Source organism: Limanda limanda, chromosome 13 (assembly GCF_963576545.1).
Source record: "Limanda limanda chromosome 13, fLimLim1.1, whole genome shotgun sequence".
Classification (NCBI taxonomy): domain Eukaryota; kingdom Metazoa; phylum Chordata; class Actinopteri; order Pleuronectiformes; family Pleuronectidae; genus Limanda; species Limanda limanda.
In genome coordinates, this window is record NC_083648.1 from 13,370,418 (window position 1) to 13,390,467 (window position 20,050).

A 20,050-nucleotide genomic window follows, 5' to 3' on the forward strand; every position below is an offset into this window, starting at 1 on the left:
GACCACAAAGTGACACAAATTAATCTTACTGAGCCTCAGTGTCATATGATGCAATAGCATCACATAATGTAGATGCTCCTGATATTGGGAAACAAAAAAGTCCACAGTTTGAGTGAATTCTTGTGAAGTATGAAGATAAAACATAATTCACTTCATCCATGTGCTTTACATTACTTCTGCATGAGTATTATTTTTGGCCACAAGGGGTCAGCGTTCCACAGAGATTAGATTCGAAATGCATTTGATAAATTATACCTTATTTAAATGTTGAATAAACAGACAGGGTTAGGGTTAGGGTTAGGGACAGGGCATAAATCCTATACATCACTATCCTCCTTTTGTTAAAGGGCAGTTCAAGCAAATATACAGTAAAACAGCTTTTACCCAATGGAGAACATTTTCCATATGTACTTTGAAATGTAAAGGATATGAGTTTTTATTATAATTTTTTAAGGTAACAATTTCAGTTCTATATCTATTTATATCTGAATACCCTTTGGCGTAGTTTGGTTTCTGTTCAGATGACAAAATATGTGTGTGTGTTAAACCTGGCTCAGTACCTCCATGCTGCCTTCCTCGTCTCTGTAGGTGAGGATGTAACCTTCTATGTCCGCCAGAGGAGGAATCCAGGTCAGAGAGGCAGAGTCCAGTGTCACATCAGTAGCCTTCAGGTCCTTCGGGGCATCGATATCTGTGAATAGGAGAATAATCAGAGAGGATTAAATGACAAGAAGATTAATGTCTTCAATGCGCCTTTAGGATTCAGGTGGTGGCGATTAGACTTGAGCGTGTTTTTAAAAAAAATTTTAGTGATTCCATACATTTTTAGGTGTTTTAGTACAAACTGTGAGTAGACTGAATACAAACAACATAAACAAACCCCCCAAAAGTGAAGCCAAAGCATCTTGTTGCCACCTGGTGGCTGACTGCAGCACTGATCATTCATCCCACTCTCCTGTGTTAATGGATGGGTCATGCACAAAACTAAAAAGTCAAACCAAATATTTTTTTTGAAGATGGTTTCATTCACTGTAGGTTGTTATCACATTCATGTATGTTCCAGTGACATTTGACAAAAAATGCAGTCACATGTCAGGATTGACAGCTGAGACTGACTCGAGATTGGTCATCTTTTCATACAGTCCATACAAAACTCTCTCCTACTCATATGAAAGTATTTTCCACACGCTAACAAATACCTGTCATTTCTTATTTCCTTGATGAGTCTAAATCCAGTTAAATCGTCTTGACAGTAAATACTTTCACCAGAGACGAAGACCGTCCTCCTGCAGCGTTACAATCTTCCTCCACAAACTTGACAGTTTTCCGCTGTGGAGGTTTGAACCAAACCAGATGCTGAAACAATCTGCCATACACAGAGTCGCCTGCTGCAGCAGCGGGAGACTTGACCTCCCATGGTTCGGGAAATTAGAAGAGGTGCGTGTCAAACAGTCCATTATTAATTCAAATCAAGATTCACACTGTTATTGCTCTTCTGCTAAAATCATTACACCCTCTACTTTTATTCTCCAATTGGGAGTTTTACTGTCACAAATTACTGAAGAGAAATTAAACAGCTTTCCGGGTAATTGAATCAGGATAGAGGAAATACTGTGGGCAGAAACACATTTTAGTTGTACCACTGGTGTCATTAGCGGGAAGCGATGCTGCTGAAAATGTCAACGGAACACGACTGACACAGTACAATAAAGTCACAAATGTAATAACACACGTTTTATTGCATCCCAGATGATTTCTTTCTGACACACTAGCTTTCCTATCTGAACCCAGTTGGTCTGCAGCCAGCGACGGTTTCTAATGAATCACGACGAGACAAGTTTATAATCCAAAACTCGGCCATTTGCTGCCTAATTGAAAGAAGGCGATTTTACGGCTCATGTGGCTCGTACAAAGATCCCCCTGTTGTATTCCCTTCCCCATGTGCTGCCGCTGCTGCTTCAGCCCCACACCGAGGAACGAGGGATACCCAGAGACCTGGCTCGGCCTGTGGGAGGCCTTTCCCGTCAGCGCTGGAGATTTGGTGCTTCGTGTTGGTTTACAAGTTGAAAGTAAACACATTGTGACTTTGAAAGAAAATTCTTTAGTTAATAAATCAAACATCACATGACACACGGCTTTATGGATTGCCCTCTTGTGTGCATTAATCAAAGACAGTCAGTCAATACCCTAGTTCGTTTTGGTTTTTAGATGTGGTACACCCCCACTCTTGGATTTAATCAGTGTTTTGGATAGTGCCGGCTGTTTTGAAGTGAACGCTAAACAATTATAGAAGCTCGAGTTGCTGTACATTTTACGAAAAAAGTCTCAAACATGATACAAGAATCTTTTCAAACTGAGTAAGAGCTATTCCCTGACTCCTGATTCACCCTGCATGGTCACATCACTAATCTTCCACTCACTTAGGTCGTCCTCACCACAATTAACCACCTTAATCCCTATATTCAATTAAACAATGCTCATTATATTTAAGATCTTGTATCATAACTTCATCTGATACGGATCATTTTTTACCCTTGAGGGGAAGCTGCTGAAACTCAGGAATCATTTTATTGATAACTCATCAGGACAGAGATACTGAGCTTTATAGATATTTTACAACAAGGAACTTAAATAAAGAATCTTGTCAAAATAGTTTTATTCTTTGACCTCTAGCTCCCATGTAAAACTCATTTAGAGTGTTTTTTTCAACCCAACCTAACCTTAACTAACAAATTTGCAGCTTAGATTCAAAATATACACTATGTCTGGAAAAAAAAATCCAGAGTCCTGGATGTCATACAGTGTTGTTCTGTGTTTCAATGTATGTGGATTTTAAGTTAATGATTGGTAGAATATTTTAAAAAATGGTGGTTCTCAAATTGACCTACTGTTCACTTTTTGATGTTTGGACTGTGTATCATAAACTTATCTAGTTTATACCTCATGTTGTTGGTATATTAATTGGATAATGAAGTCATATTTGATAAAAAAAACTTGTAGGTAACCAACTCTGTCAGTTAAAAATGTATTAACCTGTCTCAGCTTTGGTTGAGATCTTCCTGCTGACTTTTCCTTCCTTGAAAGCCCAGATGTAGACAGTATAGAGAACTGCAGGTCTCAGGCCAGTCAGCGTGTAAGAGATACTGTCAGGCCCGACTGGGATTTCTCCACTAGAGCCCTCAGAGGAACTGTAGGTGAGGATGTAGCCATCAATTTGTGCCTGGACCTGATCCCAGGACACGTTGAAGCTGGACTCTGTCTCGTCTCGAGCTAAGAGGTTAGCGGGAGTGTCGAGTTCTGCAGGGAGATGTTAGTGGAGGTAGTTAACAAACTGGTGAGCAGAAAGGAGAAATTAAACTGTTAACCATGCATTGTTTACAGATTTTAGTAACATTACTGTAAGTAAAATTCAAATTATGATTATGTGAATTATTTTAAACTTTGAAAAAAGCTGTATCAGAAGCAGGAACTTGAGGGAATTTGGTGTAAATTACATGCGGTGTCTTGAGCTGAGTTTCTCATCACGTCTGTTATTATTTTTTGATTTTTAAAACCACATATTTGGTTTAATGACAGACTCAGAATTAATTGTCTTTCTGGGCCAAAGAGATTCGTAAAAACATCAAATTCTGAATTAAGTCATGGTTACAGCTGAAGCCAAGCCGACTGGGAGGGTGTGAGACCATTCCTGAAACAAGAGAGGCCTGTGGCTGGGAATTGAGGAGCTCAGCCAGAAATGCTGGGAGTTGCGAGCGATACCTGTGAGGTTGGATAACGGTTGTGCTCGAGGTCGAGAAGTGCTTATTAAATATTGTCGACCTCGCCTCAGGACACAGGAGTTTGCTTTGAATCTACACTTTTTGACTCTGGTTTTATCGTATTCAGGAGGTATATCCACCAATACCAGCTGGTCCACAGTCGGTAATTCTACAAGTTTCAGGGAGAAATCAGATCAGATAAAAATATTTGGCCTTGTGAGTTTGCTGAAAATGTGTCGGATCCTTAATTTCATGTATCAAACCTTGGCAGCTGCACAGAGTTGTGGTTAGAAGATGAAGAATGCTTCAGATTGTGAAAACCAAAGAAACTTAAGGGGGAGACCTGCATTCAAGAAGAATGCCAAACATGTCCTGAGACTTTGCAGGTCAATTTCCATCTCTTCAAAAGTTTGCCATTTCCAATTCAGATGAGGAGGTGTAAACACCAAGCAATAAATCCAGACTTCAGATTTTACACAAAAGTTAAAATAAGAAATGTAGCAGCAGACAGAAGGTCGGTGGAACTTTTTGTATAAATGAAGATATCATATCAGATCCTTCTCGTGAGCTGAGAGCTTTTCCAAAGGTCTGGATGGTTTCCTGTCTTCAATCCATCCATCATCCGCTATCACAATCTTTGACTGAAATCATCAGACTGTTGGACACCAGAGGCCGAGGTGAATATCCCGACATGTTGACTGAAATCAGTCTGCTTGACAGATTGAAGAGTTGATTGGTCTGGTTGGAGAGAATGTCCCTGAAGGCCTCTTAAGCCTCCAGATATGATTGAATGAGAGGAGACCACAGGGTCCCAGGACATGGTGGACAGACTGCACCTCTGAGCTGGTGTGAGACAACTCAGGAATAGCTCAAGTTAGTAATTGGGAAAAAATACATCAAGGTTGCTTTGCACCTTTTGACCCGAAATAGCTGTTGGCAAGTGGATGGATAAACGGAAGAAGTATTTCATCGGAAACATGCTTACACACACTCACAGAATCTAATTGGTCTACCATGTGAGAACCAACCTTTTTCTTTTGGGGTTTAAAGATCAGGTCATTTCTGTTCAACAAATATATACATGTTTGACACCTGTCTCCGATTGCGTTGAGGTCTTCCTGCTGGCTTTGTTCCCCTTGACAGCCCAGACGTACACAGTGTAGATAACTCCCGGCCTCAAGCCAGTCAGACTGTGAGAGGTTCTGTCAGACCCGACTGGGATCTCCCCACTAGATCCTTCAGAGGAGCTGTAGGTTAGAACGTAGCCATCGATCTCTGCCTGGACCGGATCCCAGGACACGCTGAGGCTGGACTCTGTCTCATCTCGGGCTAAGAGGTTAGCGGGAGCGTCCAGTTCTGGAGAAAGAGGTTAGTGGAGGATATTAATATGCTACTGGTCGCATACTACATTACATAGATGGGTGAAAAAAGAGGGTTCCCTCAAATCTGCCATTTGAAAGGAGGATAACTAAATGTTTAGGATTTGGATAACAAGTTGTAGATCGAGACCTGTCACAGCCTGTGTTGAGATCTTCCTGCTGACTTTGCCTCCCTTGACCGCCCAGATGTAGACGGTGTAGAGGACTCCGGGCCTCAGGCCTGTCAGCATGTGAGAGTTCCTGTCAGATCCAAGTGGGACTTCTGCGCTTGAGCCCTCAGAGGAGCTGTAGGTGAGGACGTAGCCTTCGACTTCCGCCTGAGTGTGATCCCAGGACACCCTGAAACTGGACTCTGTCTCATCCCGGGCCAAGACGTTAGTAGGGGCATCCATCTCTGCGTGGGAAGTCATGGTTAGTAAAGATGACTATACGTCCAGAAAATACACAAGACTGAGGCAAACCAGCAGTGTGAAGTTATCTGTTTCACATAACGAAGATATTGAAATTTGGGGTTTATTTAAAAAAAAAAAAATAATAATTTAAATTGTTGCAATATTAAATATTTTAAGAGGAAAATAAACTATGAATCGAATATTCAGTTCCTCGTTCGAGTTTTACATCATATCACTTCGCTTCTGTATGGTAGCTTCTATGCGGAGGTACTTTGATTCTATTATGAACTGTGTTAACAACATCTGCAAACAACAGTTTCAAGACCAGTCTGCAAGATTGAGTTCCAGGCCACTTCAGATATTTGCCTCCTGTTGTTTTATGTATGAGGGAGGTTATTGGAACCAATGTGTCTGCTTTGCTCGTCAAAAAGAAGCACAGAAGAAAATAAGAATATGGATGGAAAATAGATTAAGAATTGTTTATAAAAATATGAAAAGAGTAACACTGCAAAACCCAATCGTGAAATTCTTTAAGTTCTATTGATAATTATTCCTGGCCACATAAAAAACACTGACATTAAGTGCTGTTGGTTTAAAAGGTGCAAATGTCAGTTATTTCCCTTCCTTTACCGTTAAGTTTGTAAAAGTCTGTAAAGTTTTAGGTAAATACCAGTCACTACTCAAACCTGTTCTCTTGCAGCATTTCCTCCGAAACATAAATTCAAGCAGACAGCAACAGCTGTTAACCTTCACACCAGGCAGATTAAGAGATAGCACAACATAGGAGAAACAGAAAAGGTGGCTTTGTGGAGATTGGCTTGTCTCACATTTCGTGTGGACATCCTGCCCCAGGCTAAACTAAAGCTGTCTTTAAATGAGGTGTCCAACCTAATTACACATACAGCCTTCTTTAGTGAGAGCCTCCCCCTTGGCAGTAAGGTAACGAGGGGTGAGTGTGTGAAGTGTAAAATGTCAATGATGTTTTTCACCTCTTGCAAATGAAAAAAAAAAAAAAAGACAAGAAAATTGTACAGAAATTACTCAAAAAAATGGAATGAAATTATTGGTGCATTGCTCAAAGAGGAGAGAGAGCATCTTGCACGATTGGAGCTTTAAAGAAACATTAAAATATCAAACTCCCACTGTTCTCAGGTTAAAAGGATTAAAGAAAACAACAGACATTGCCTGGGAACTGAGATATCTGAGTGTCACCGATCGTTGTGCAGACGAAAGTGAGAATGTTTGCCCTCATCTTCAAAAAGAAGATGTGTTAGTAGTTTACCTTTCGTTATCAAGGGGAGCGTTTGAACCGACTCTCCAGTATTTACCTGCATAAAAGACTAAAATCAATCGCTCCAGTAATGAACCAGGGTTCTCTTCAGAGTTTACCTGTTTCAGCCTCTGTCGAACTCTTCCTGCTGACTTTGTCTCCCTTGAAGGACCAGATGTAGACGGTGTAGATGACTCCCGGCCTCAAGCCAACCAGCCTGTACGAGGTGCTGTCACGGCCTACGGGGATCTCCTGGCTGGAGCCCTCAGCGGAGGTGTAGCTCAGCATGTAGCCCTCGATTTCCGCCTGGACTCGATCCCAGGAAACCGTTGCAGTATCCTCTGTTACCTGGGTGGTGACGAGGTTTGACGGAGCATCGATGTCTAGAGGAGATAAAAAACAAAACAGAGATGAGAAAGGACACCAAACAACCGGACGAATGAAATGGTTGTGGAGATGATTTGTCCATCACGTCCAGGCTACAAAAAGCAACTCCACCAAATTTCACACATTCATATCAGTTCCCATAACAATGTTAAAGAAAGTAATAACAAAATCCTGGATCCACTCCCTTGATCTGGATCGGCACAGAATTCATCCGGCCCGCAAGAGTGGAATGATGGCACTTGGTCGGTCCACACCTTTTTGCAAGATATGGGTAACAAGTAAGCCATAGCAATACTGAATGTCAACAAAAGATGCCAAAGGTGGCCCAAATTAGTTTTGTGCTGTTTAGGCCGTATTCACTATTTACCACATGGGCCACTTGGTTCACATCACGATTACAACTATTTTACAAGTGGGCCACTGTAGGCTCATATCCGTTTTTTATTTATTTTTAAAGGCAAGAAGTGTAGCATCATTTCCTGAAGTGGCCCCACATTATGCTTACAGACAAACAAACCATGAAACAATCAAATGGAGACAGCTGAAAAACAAAAAACCTGAAGTAATACAAATAGTTCTGCCATGGATATGTTAAGATGATGGTAATTCTAAAATGAAATTAATTGATTGTTGTATTATTAGTAGTAGACAAAATGAAGATATATTTAGATATATTTCCACACTACAATGTTTAGTAGTACTATGTTCACAGAGTAACACTCGTGACTACAAGGACTGCGGAAAAACTTGTATGTATTTGAGCAAAGGACTTTGGTGTGTAATTTCTGAACGTACAGTTTTTTCAGGGAGGACAGTCTCAACAAAATCAGGGTTGTATTTCGTGTGAACTGCATTGGTCTGAGGGTTAGCATGACAATGGTGTAAATCACCCTCTGTGGGTTTGTCTTTACCACAAATGCATTGAGCTGATGTGAGTAGAGGAAGCAGTAGACTAAGAATCAGCCACGGCAGCTTGTGAGTAAGTGGAAGTCTTCAGCAGTGTTTTGGCAAGAAGGAATTATAGGGCACTCGTCACTGCTGTTTTTATTTTTAAATCAAAAGCGTATGTAGCTGGCAAACCTTTTTCCCAGATATAACTTCACGCTAGCTTGTTATCTCGAGTTTACTTTTTTACAAACGTTCACCCAAGCAGAATTTGTTCTAATCCAGAGAAAGAGCTCTTCATAGAAACATCACAAGCCAGTGGAGGGGTTCGTAGAGTCAGTGCTTCAAAGTCCCAGGAGACATGTGGAAGGTACAAGTTGGTACGCATGATGTGTGTGGATGGGAAGGAATCTCAGTGAACGTGAAGAGAGAGGGAGGAAGAAATAAAAGAGACAGACACAGAGGAAGTGAAGGGAGATGTAAAAGCAATCATCATTTCGGACGATTCCTCTGTGGCGGCAGCTCAGCCGAGGTCAGTCTTGTGTTAGTGCCGAGTCGCCAAGGAAACTGACTGATCATGCACGGTGTTTCAGGCCATTTCATAGGGATAATATAGAACTAAAGGGGAAAGAGTTGGGGAATGATGTGCAGTTAATGGTGCTGCTCAGGGCGATTGTGCCTTTGTGGTTTTCACAGTATCCATCAGTTCTCCCCAACTTTGTCTCTTCCCTCTCTTTTTCTCTTGCTGTCACTTTTCTGTCCTTGCGGCTGCACAGCTCCACCGTCTGTCTCGAGTTAAACCACTGAAAGAATTTATAACTGCTGCATTTTTCAGCGTTTTCTCGGTGGAACATGAAATGAAAATGCGATCACGCCTGAAGTACCTGAAGTCAGAATGCTCACTTGGTCCTTCATTCATGTCGATACAAACAAAAGCATTTACTGAGTGTTTGAATGTTTGTTCCAGTTTATTTCTGCTGCAGAAAGTGTGCAGTGTCTCAACAGGACATCAAGAAAAATCAGCAGCAGTTAGTTTCTGTTGTGTGACATGCTGTTTGTAAATGTTTTGTCATTACAACAAACACTTCCAAAGCTGCATTAAAATATAATGGGCTCCGAGGCACAGACAGTGAAAGAGGTTCTAATTGTGGTTGTTCAGCATCTCTTTATGGTTTTCTAGTAATTTTTAAGCTATTTGTTGTGGGTCCCTTTGTGTAGCTTTCAGTGACATCTTTAAGTTTCTCTGGAGAACAGCCCTTGATTCAGTATAGCTATAAACTAGAAATATTGTGACCTCTTCTAAAGAAATTATTTGTTCATCTACATTTGTATGTTTGTCTGTTAGTTGTCAGCAATACACAAAATACAGTGGGCGGAGTTAATTGATTGAATTTTAGGGCACTGTTGGGTCTAGGCAAAGGTATGCACTCCTCTTTGAGTTATTCTAGTTTTAATTTTTTTTTGCTACAGAGTTTACAGAAGTGGAACTCCGTGTAGTTTCATCTTTTACTGTCTAGTTTTGTTTATGATATTCAGTATAAGTGATTTCTCATTTCAACGTAATCTAATGTATTTGATTTGCAACCATCTGACTAAAGCTTGAATTTAACTTTGCCTTGTTCTCCTGCAGAGCACAGGTCTCCTTCTCCCTCTCTGCTGTTACGTTGTCGCCCTCTGAACAAAGAAGCACTGTTCCTTTCGCTCTTACAGACGATATAACTCTGCTGCCTGACAGTTTCTATATTTTATTAGATCCTTTTTTTTCCCCGAGCACTGCTCCTTTCTGAGGGAGCCCGCATTTGCTCTGAAGTTGCAGTCTATGATGGATCGAGTTACCCCAGACGTTCTACCCCACTGGCTGCAGAGCGACAGCAGCTACCGGGCTACACAACGCGAGCCGAGACGCGGCTTCAGCCATTTGGAAAACAGCTTATCCATTATGGGTGGCATGTTCGGCAGAGGCATCGACCACAAAGCGCAGAGTAACAGGCCATCTTTCATCGTTTACAGCCTCGCAGCTTCACGGCCTCGCTGTGCAGCGGCAGCCATACGTCCATGTATGTCTCAGGATGGAACCGAGGGAAAATATGTGTCAATAAGGTGCCATTCTTTTAGAAGCTGTCACTTGTAACTTATGTTTCGAGCAGGAGTCCCCCGGCTTCAGGCTTTTTTCCTGTGTTTTCCAATGTGAACTGTAAGCAGCTCGTAATTCTTTGAGACAGAAATGACTCCTTTACTTTACTTGCCCACATCTAGAGGAACACAAACATGATATGAATAGCTCCTTTGGATCATTGTAAACCATCACCTCATTATCCAGTCGGTGGCAAAGTTTCAGTTTAGCCAACAGAGTTTCTTCCTGTGTCAAACTCAAGATGCAGTCATTCTGTCAAATAATCAATAATAAAAGTCATTAATAAATTATTAATGTGCCTTAATGAATAACTTATTGTAACCGAAAAAGTGAGTGCCATTACAAATTTCAAATTCTTTCCAGCATCTATTAAGTGGAGCTGGCTCAGAAAACGTCTCATGCCCGAGCCTGTGGGGATATGGAGCTCCCGCTGGACCACATCAGGTGCTAAAATGTGTCCAGATAACATCGGGTCGCCACATTCCCTGTCTCTGCCTGAGTCCAGCCCATCTGCTCCTGATTTTACGAGCCTTGGTGGTGTCTTAATTGAATTTGAAGCGGCAGAAGCAGCCGTAGCGTGTTGAGTTTAAACCCCATATAATCCTTTGGCAGGTCAGCCACTGTGAAACCTCTGCTCGGAACAGAGACTTCCTTTAATTCTGGTGTTTTCGTGGCTGTCACCTCTCATTTAATCATTTTCATATTGACATACAGACATGAGACCACCACAGACAGAAGATGATCTATGAAGCAACACTGAATAAACACCAGGAAATCAGCCATAAATATTAAATTCAGTCACAAGCTGCAAGACAGATTATATCCGGCAGCACCATTCAAAGCACTTTCCAAACATGTTCAGCATCGGAGCTGCCTTCTTGCAGAGATGAGATAAGTTAGTTAAGCTTGTGTTTATTTGTCATTTTTTGAAAGGATAGTTAAAGTGTCATATACACGGTGGAATTTAGATCAATATTTAAGGGTCATGGCACAGTATGAACAACGGCAGTATCATTAAAAATATATACCGATATTACTGTTTACTTAATAATACTGACAGTGAAGTGTGAAAGGAGCTGAAATTAAAATAAAAAAGAGAAAGAACGGAAGAGGGAATGTAGGGAAAGCGCAGGTTATCTATCATAGAAGGAGTCAGCTGTAGCCCTGGAGGACAAAGCTCCCTTTCATCTAACAGTAGCTGCACAGTAATACATTACCTACTGATACTGCCTCTTAGTGACCCATGGTTTTCTAACCTGCCTTATACATTTCTCATAAATATCTTGATTTCTCATTATATTTTGTCCCTGATGGGTGCCATCATTCCTGATTCCTATTGTTTGCCTAAATGTCATACTGTAAACTTTTTCTCTGCATGCCAAGGAAAAGGTTCACCCTCTCCTAACCCCACATTTAATTTGTTTAATCAATTACTGACAATGACAGTGGAACAACAAATAAAAAAGGATCCAAGTTATATTTGAGATCATTTAAGATCAGCATGGTTGTAGCAGTCTGTTTATTTTCTCTATAAATCCATCATTGAACTTATACTGATCTCACATATTATCCCTGGTCATCCACAGACCCCCTACAGAGGCTCTGTAGTCCTCCCCTGGGGAAAGCAGCCCCCCCACTCGGAGGACAACTGCTGTGACCACAACAATCAGCGTCATCTCTTCCCTGTATTTTCCCATATTTCCTGCGTACAAGTTCTTCTAATCTCTCACATATTAGCACCTCGCTGGCCCAATGGTAACGGCATGTTTCGGAGAGATAGTGGGTGAGAGAGTGGGTGACTCCTCCGCTCTCCGCTGTGTCAGGTCGGTCTTCATGAAACCAACACATGCTCGCTGGCAGGCCCAGCTGAGGGCTATCCTCCTCAAACAGCTCCAAGCCTTTTTCCCGCTTCACCTTAAAAATGAAGCACTGCAGCGTGGAGACAAGCCAACCGTCTGTCTGGGCTAGATTAGCACATTCACAAGCCCCTGCAATTAGGTGGCACACTCAGAGGGAAAGGAGATTAGCAATGACAGGGCCCCTTGAGCACCTGACGTGCTTCAGAGAGAAGAGAGGTGAGTCTCGAAAACACCCGGCGAACACTGATGACTAAAACTAAAAACCATTAAATTGTCTGCATCGGGGCTTTAAAGATGAAGAGCCATCAACCTGGAGAATGCTTGTGAACCGCTAAAAAGGAGGGAGAAGTGGAAAAAAGAAAGGAAAGTGCACGATTGAAGAAAAACAGCATAAAAAAAAAGCACAAATGAGCAGAATAATGGGAGCAACTGAAGATGTGTGTGTGTGTGTGTGTGGACCGTGTGTCAGTCACTGAAACAAAAGCTCCAAGTCAAGTCAAGACCAAATGTCAAATAGAGACTGTAAAATGAATTCCTCCTCACATCTTAAAAATCCGTCCAGAACGCAAGAACACAGAAATCCGACATTGCCAGACGCACTTTGGAAATCAGGAACCTTCTCACTTCAGCCTTAGGGGAGCATCTTGTAGTCGTTACACCGCTCATATCACGTTTCCCCTCGGTGGCCATGCTCACCACAGCTATTGGAAACAGTCCAGAGTATTAGGCTGTGAATTCCCGCCGTCCATTATCAACCCATAATTGTGTCTCTCGCTGGCAGCATTTATTATGCTGTTGTCATTGGCTGCGTGTGTGGACGGTAAAACCAGCAGCAGCACTCTGTGTGTGACAGATTTGATGTTTTTCCTATTAGCTTCTGACCACCGGTGAATTATAGGTGCCTTGACAAGAACTATAAGAGCTGCCTCTGATGCTGCAAAACTAAGTGGAATACGGACAAGTTCACTTCCACAAGTGGCTGATCTATCAGTTCAAGTGTTCATTTTAAGTGTCATCTACGTTGAGACGCTGCCAGTTGAGGCACAAATGTACTCTCGGTGTAATTTCGGCACGGCTGCAGCGGCAGTCTGTTTCTGATAATAACAGAGGAGCCACATTATCTTCAATAACTCTTGAGTGCTGATGCGTCGACACTGACCTGTGGTCCCGGTGACAGAAGACGTTTTCCCCTCAGTTGCTCCCTTGATGGCCTGCACTGAGATCAGGTACTCGGTTCCTGGATAAAGACCTGCACAAAGACACCTTTATCAAACTTTAGGAAACTGGGAAAGATGTAAGAATTTTGATGCTTGAAACAAGTGGTTGCTAAATGTAAGGTACATTTGGAGGGTAACAAAATTATTAAAAGGATTAAGAGAGAAACATGTTTCCTCCTTTTACCTCCGCCATGGAAGTTATGTTTATGATTGTGCTTATAAGTTTGTTAGCAGGATTATGCGAAATATAGGATTAGGGTTATGACAAACAACATTTTGTGGAGAGGTGACTTTCGGAAAATAATTCATGGATCTTGATGAAAAATTTACAGTTTAGGGAACTGATATTTACGCGTGTGCAATTTGGTCCAAATCAAAATCTGCCTCTAGTAAATTTAAATGTGGTTCAATAAGGGTACAGTCGGGCCTTGGCAAAGGAATATGGAATATACTGAGTGCCATTCTAGTTTTATAATGTTGAGCTATTATGACATATTGGTAATTCATACATTTGCATATGTGTGTGTATACTAACTGTTGTTTAACAAAAGTTACAAAGTCCTTCAATATAACAACTGGAGGATGTCTTCAGTATAAACTGTGTTCGCTCTGTGACTAGACCTACCAACTATAGTGTGTTTGGTGCGCGCCTCCTGGCTGCCCTGTACATTCAGCTCCTCCTCCTGTCCCTCCGGGTCAGTGTGTGTGAGCCTGAAGTGATCCACTTCAGCTGGTGGGTTCTTCCAGTCCACCTGGATAGACGCTTCTGACTGGCCAAGAACCTGAATATCATCGATGGCCGAGACATCTGGGAAGGATACAAGCGGTGGACAACAAGTTGGATCTGGGTGGACAGACGTGAGCCTCAAACTGGAAAACCTGCATTAACATGATCACAAGCATCTGTTCTGCTGCCACATGCCCTTGAGCAAGACGATGAATCCCTACCACCCATTAATGTGACCTTCCAAGAGCAGCAGCCGAACAGGAATTTGCCTTTTGGTGAAAAACCAACATATCAAAGTATTTTTATTTTGTCCTGCTATAAAAATGAAAGTCATCTCTTGGGTAAAATGGTGTCATTCCACTGCAACACTAGAATGACAGGAAAAGTTCATGTTTTCATTTTAAACATACACACTAGTGGAACATGGCTCTCAGTCATGTAAGCACTGTGTACTTGCCGATCCGACATGATAAGGGGTTCAAGGCCATCAGGATTTGATAGTGAAAAAAGACGGAATCATATGAACGATCAAAAGAAAACAAATGGTACCAAATGAAAAAGGTTACATTTTTAAGACAGAAAATGTCAGTTACTGTGTTTTCCTAAAGGCAAACGAGAACATTCACTTAAACCCTCTTTTGAAGTAGATCATCGTTTGAAGTTGAAAACTATGAGCTCAGTGAAATCACTGCCTCATGCTGTCTGATACTCACACAACCAAGAGCCAGATGATGGAGTGTTTTCTCATGCCCGTACAGGAATGCCAGACTCAGTAAGGTTTTCCATGGCTAACCAGGCTGACCACACATTAGAGTCAAACTCGGTCTCTCACTCTGTCCGTCTGTCTGTCTCACAACCTACCAACGTCACATCTGTCTCCTACCACATCTGTGAGCAAGTATGATTACCATAGAACACATCTGTGGACCCATTTCCCTGTAATTACTTTTAAATTCATTGGTTAACAAACTTTTACAGCAAACTCTTAATGAATCACTTGGTAATGACAAGCTCCAGCTTGTACGTTGCTCCTTTAGAAAAACAATTGAACAACAAGACATATTTTTTTATTTAACTTCATGCAAAAAAACACATTTTACTCAAGTAATTGCAACGTTCAAATGTGAGTTTATGTCCAAATATGCAAAGTCAGTGTTTTTGGCGACTTGTCACCTCACATTGTTACAAAATGGCATGCACTTGTGGAGACACCTAAAAGGAATCGCTGACCCCCAGTAACTGATCAATGCCCTGTCTGTACATGATGATAATCTGCAAATACAAATTTTTGCAGTTTATGGTGTAATCAGGTGTAATTGATTATACTCAATTCTATAGTGTCTGTTTCTGATTCATTTGGCATGTGTAATAAAGCAGTTTAGGATGTTCTATATATGGGAAACGAGACCGTAAGCACGTTAATTGAAGGATGTGTGATGAATGAACATGTTTGAAGGGTCCCAGTTGCAGCCCCTGATGACCAGTTTGAGCTGGAACACAGCTGCAAAACATTGTTAAGTAGTAATGGAACAGAACGTTTCATTCCTTTTCAGTCTACTTTATGAGCGAGAAGGACACCCGTGTCCTCAAACAACCGTCGCCTCAGGAGTCACATCTGAATGCTGAGTTTGGGGCCTTGGGTGGAGCTGCAGTGAGCTGGTGTGTTAATGCTAAACTCGGCCTCGATAGCCGAACTTTTACAATGACTTTGCTGCTGGTAAAACTGCTGATGTCTCCATGATCTGCCTCCGAGCCTGCAGCTGTGGAGGCTTTGTTGCTGCCGGTGTTTGTCTTTGGCCTCATCAACCATTCTGAAATATCCATGTAACAACAGCTGGACAACTAGCACAGTTGTAGCATGTGTAGACTGAAGTTGTCTGATGAGAGTCTGCAGCAGCGCAGACCAACACAGCACAGCAGAGCTATGCAGCTTCCATCACTGTTTAAATGAGCATCAATACACCCCCACTTGCCACTCACAATTCAGTGATGACACGTTCGTCAGTCAAATTTCAACAGAAGGTCAAAAACATTAAAGCAACTCCATGTAACTTTGAACTGAGCAACAGGGCCCTCTGCAGCCACATGTGCCGATTCATTCTGCTGGAGATCGTACCCGCTCAACGAATTCCTTTGGGGTGAGGTAACAATGCCACAATTGTTTTGAAGCTGCTCTTAAAAGGTTAAATTGTTGCATAATGTTGCCTTAAGTCGAGGGTGCCATGCATACCGTTGCATTCTTGTAGAACTGGACCCATCGTCCTTGGCCTCTTCTCTATGATCAAGTTCCACCTCCTTCTGCATAACATTTTATTGCTTGACATTAAGCGTTTTCACAGCTCATCATGCATGTGCTCACATTTGATCCCAATTGTAACCATTTAAACCACAGAAACTAAATGTCCCAGACCTGCAGGCAATACCTTGGCTCCCTGCTACGTGATTCTTTAATGGGTCACATCTGTCCGACGAAACACAGAAACTACACCCGGCCCAATTCCACCTCATCAGCAATGAAACTCATTTTGGAAAATGCTGATCTTATCAAAAGAAACAGATGTTTAATGATGCTCATTTTTTTCCAGATCTGATCTCTCACCTGTTGTAGCCACGATCTTGTCTGCGTCACTGTGGATTTCTTTGATGACTGCGTACACCTGGACAATGTAAGTGACCCCAGGAGTCAGCCCAGTGATGAGGTAGGAGTTCTCTGTGTTGGGAATCCGCACCTGGGATAAAGCAGGTCGAAACAAAACAATTTTAAAAATGTGTCTCCATGCTCCATCCTTTATCTGACATAAAACGAGGGATAAGAGAAAGTACCTGCTCCATGGCTCCAGCTCCTTTGGGATGATATGTCAAAATGTAATATTCTGCCCCACGAACTGATTCCCACTCGACCAGGAGAGAGACGTCCGTCACCTGCACCAACCGCAGACCCTGAGGTCCCAACACTGAGGGAGACAGAGAGAGGTGGATAAAGAGAAGGAGATCATGTTTAATGGAGGTGGCAGAACATTTTACATTTTAGTCTTCACATTTCTTAAAGGCTTTAAAAGCCAATTTTCTCAGCTTGTGGCTTGAGCTGCCTGATCCTAAAAGAACACACGACTTTTTGTCAAAGACGGAACAGTTATATCACACAAGACATTTTTGGTATTTCTTGGATTACGCTCATTAGTTTGAGGTGAATGAGGTTTAATTGTAAATTCATGACTTTGCATCTGTGCAGCATTCTGGATTTAGGATTGAGTTCTTCTTCCAAGGAGGATATGATATCACCACTGTCGGTTTGTTTACTGGTTTGTTTAATTGTCAGCAGGATTGTATTAACACTACTGGATGGATTACCACGAAAGTTGGTGTGGTGGGAAGAACCAATTACAATTTGGTGAGGATTCGATTTAGATTTTTCTTTTACTGTCAACATTGCGAGATTTCTCAAATAAAGCATGGATGTTGATTTAAAAATCTGACATTTTTAGGAAACTGACTGTGTACAGTTTGCTGCAGATTAAAATAAAAATTGATTTAGAGCAGGGGTGTCCAAACTACTGCCCGCGGGCCAACTGCGGCCCGCCATCCATTTTTAATTGGCCCGCATCAATGTCTAAAAATATAATGTATAAAAAAAAAAAAAATTTTGAAACTCAAAATTTTGTAGCGCTCAAATGGCACTTACTTAAAGCACTTTGTTTTGCTTTATGGGGCCAGGCTTCGTCGACAGGGGAGAGGCCGGTGCATGCTTCTGCGTTTTCAGAGACACGCAAGAAGGGGCACGTAAGCACGCAAGAGCCCCTTGCGTGCCCCTTCTTTCGTGCTTGCGTGCAATTTTTGTAACTATACGACAAAGCTACGTAAGCCTCACGCAGCCCGCAAGGCTGTGATTGGTCCGCTAACTACATCCTTTCCAGAGTCATATTTACGGTTTCATGCCCCATAATACCGGCAGAAACCAAGGAAGATTTGGAAGCACGGATATGGACCAAATACGTAGAAGAGCACTTGCCAGAAGAGATCTGAAAGTATGACCACTTGTATAACCTGTCACTGACTAAATACAAGGACACGCAGATGACCTGCAATTCCTGGAAGGAGATCTCGGCTGACGTCGGTTTGCAGGTCGACGAGTGTACGAAGCTGTGTAGAAAGATCAGGGACAAATTTGTCCTCCAGAAAAAGTAATAAACAGTCAACGAAGACTGCCACACACAAAGAAGGTGTCTCTAAGGTTGTCTTCGACAAAAAACGTTACTCCACCTAGTGGTCTGGTAGTGAATTGCTTTGCTGACCTGCTAGCTGTCCCTCAGAACGCCGCCACGCCCCCCGGCCCTAAACGACGCGACTACCAACAGTCCACTCCAGGGCAGGGGGGCGTGGCGGCGTGAGTGGCCAAGTCGTTGGTATTTTTTTCTGTATGTGGCCCTCCGGACAAAAAGTTTGGACACCCCTGATTTAGAGGGTTTCGTAAGTGAACTGACGCCTTGGCCTGGGCAGGGGAAGATTTTTTCTGAAGTGGTCAGAGAAAACACAATATGTCTTCCTACGTTTTCATCAAAAATGTGCCTCAAAAACTAGACCGCAATGATTTCCGCAAATGTTTTGATATTTCATCTTTGGGTTGTCGTATTGCAGGGAGCAGACAAACGAGACGGAGTTGCCACAGCTGAGCCGTAAGATGAAGAGCTGCAGGTGACAAGCTGCTCACCTCCAACTTCTCACAGAGGTAACCAACTCCCTTCACTGTGCCCTGCAGCTCGCAGACTCATGCTGGGTGCGGCATGAAAACAAGTTGCGGTTGCTCACAGAATGATGGAAAAAGACCAATTATGGCCTCACTTCTTTATTGAAATGTCTCGGAATTCTGTGACTTGGCGTAATAAACCACCATATGCTGTTTCCTCCAGCAACTGGTGTCACCAAATTTCTTTGACAGTCACGGTATTTCACAAGATTTCATAGGATAGAACTTTTCCTCATCCAACCTGCAAGTCTGAAATCTTGGAGAATGCCTCTTTGATAGAATATTCTGCACATGGTTTCCAAAGTTTTAGAAGATATGTATCAGGGAAAATAAATGAAAAGTTTCTTTAACATTGTGTTTGTTTCCCCAGGGAATAATTCATGCTTCTTGATGAAATAAATCCGGCCCATTCAGGGTACTGATTTCTATGAGTGTGAAATCAGCAGCTTGATTGAATTTAAAGCAACTGTAGGGCCGGATTGGTGGTCTGCGTTATACTGAGTGCCATTCGTCAGTCTTTAAAGTGTTGAAACAGAACTCAATGGCCTCTTGGAAGTGGGATCTCTCCTTCTCTTTCACCTGCATATTTCTCTTAAACCATTTAGAAAGAACTAACCAGGCAAAACGTAATGAACTTTGCGAACATCAAGGTTTCCTCCCAAACCTGAGATGGAAATAGTTTAGAGAAAATATTTTTTTCAGTTATACAAGGCCAAAGCGCTTCAGTGGCGTTGATGGATAAAAAATACGGTGAGGGGGCAAGAAGGTATCTAAAAGGGAGTACAATAACAAAAAAGCTGCCAAAAGACCGAAGACAGCAAGTCAGCACTGTTGGGGAGTGAAGGCCTTCCCGGAACGGAACCAATCTGTGGGCGCGGTAGATTGACATAAATGGTACATGGTGTTAGATTCTGAGAATTAAACCATACACAGAAATGTAAGCATATTTCATACGGCGAAAATGTGAAACGGGTGGTGAAGGAGTCAGCTACGACTTCGGTAGGGATGGAATTCACATCAGCTTCACACACTGTTCCACACGGCAAAGACAGGAAGCTGAGTGTTTTCCCTCAAATGTAGCAGTCGTTTTCCATATCAGTTAATAGCCCCCTGGTGCCACTTGAGGCGCAACTATCGACAGCCTTTACCCTCAAGTTATATTCCGGGAACAGCTGGGGTGAATAAATTAACATATGAAGAACGGAAAAGGTGCTGATTTGTGTCTCCCTTGATTGAAATGGAGTGACACACAATTTGAAGACGGAAAATGTGACTGAAACAATATTTTTTGAGTTCTT

At 42.2% G+C, this 20,050-nt stretch overlaps 1 protein-coding gene across 2 annotated transcripts in view; it reads right to left on the reverse strand.

The window, feature by feature from the left end:
- tnn (tenascin N) overlaps positions 1-20,050 on the reverse strand; it is a 34,907-nt gene that overhangs the window by 4,461 nt on the left and 10,396 nt on the right. The window contains exons 5-13 of one of the 2 annotated variants that reach the window (XM_061084579.1): positions 16,832-16,962; positions 16,608-16,737; positions 13,907-14,089; positions 13,224-13,313; positions 6,919-7,182; positions 5,268-5,531; positions 4,851-5,114; positions 3,034-3,297; positions 561-691 (exon numbers count right to left, since the gene is read on the reverse strand). In XM_061084579.1, coding sequence (XP_060940562.1) covers positions 561-691; positions 3,034-3,297; positions 4,851-5,114; positions 5,268-5,531; positions 6,919-7,182; positions 13,224-13,313; positions 13,907-14,089; positions 16,608-16,737; positions 16,832-16,962 — 1,721 coding nt within the window. The remainder of the gene's footprint in view (positions 1-560; positions 692-3,033; positions 3,298-4,850; positions 5,115-5,267; positions 5,532-6,918; positions 7,183-13,223; positions 13,314-13,906; positions 14,090-16,607; positions 16,738-16,831; positions 16,963-20,050) is intronic. The other variant, XM_061084580.1, reaches the window with a different exon arrangement.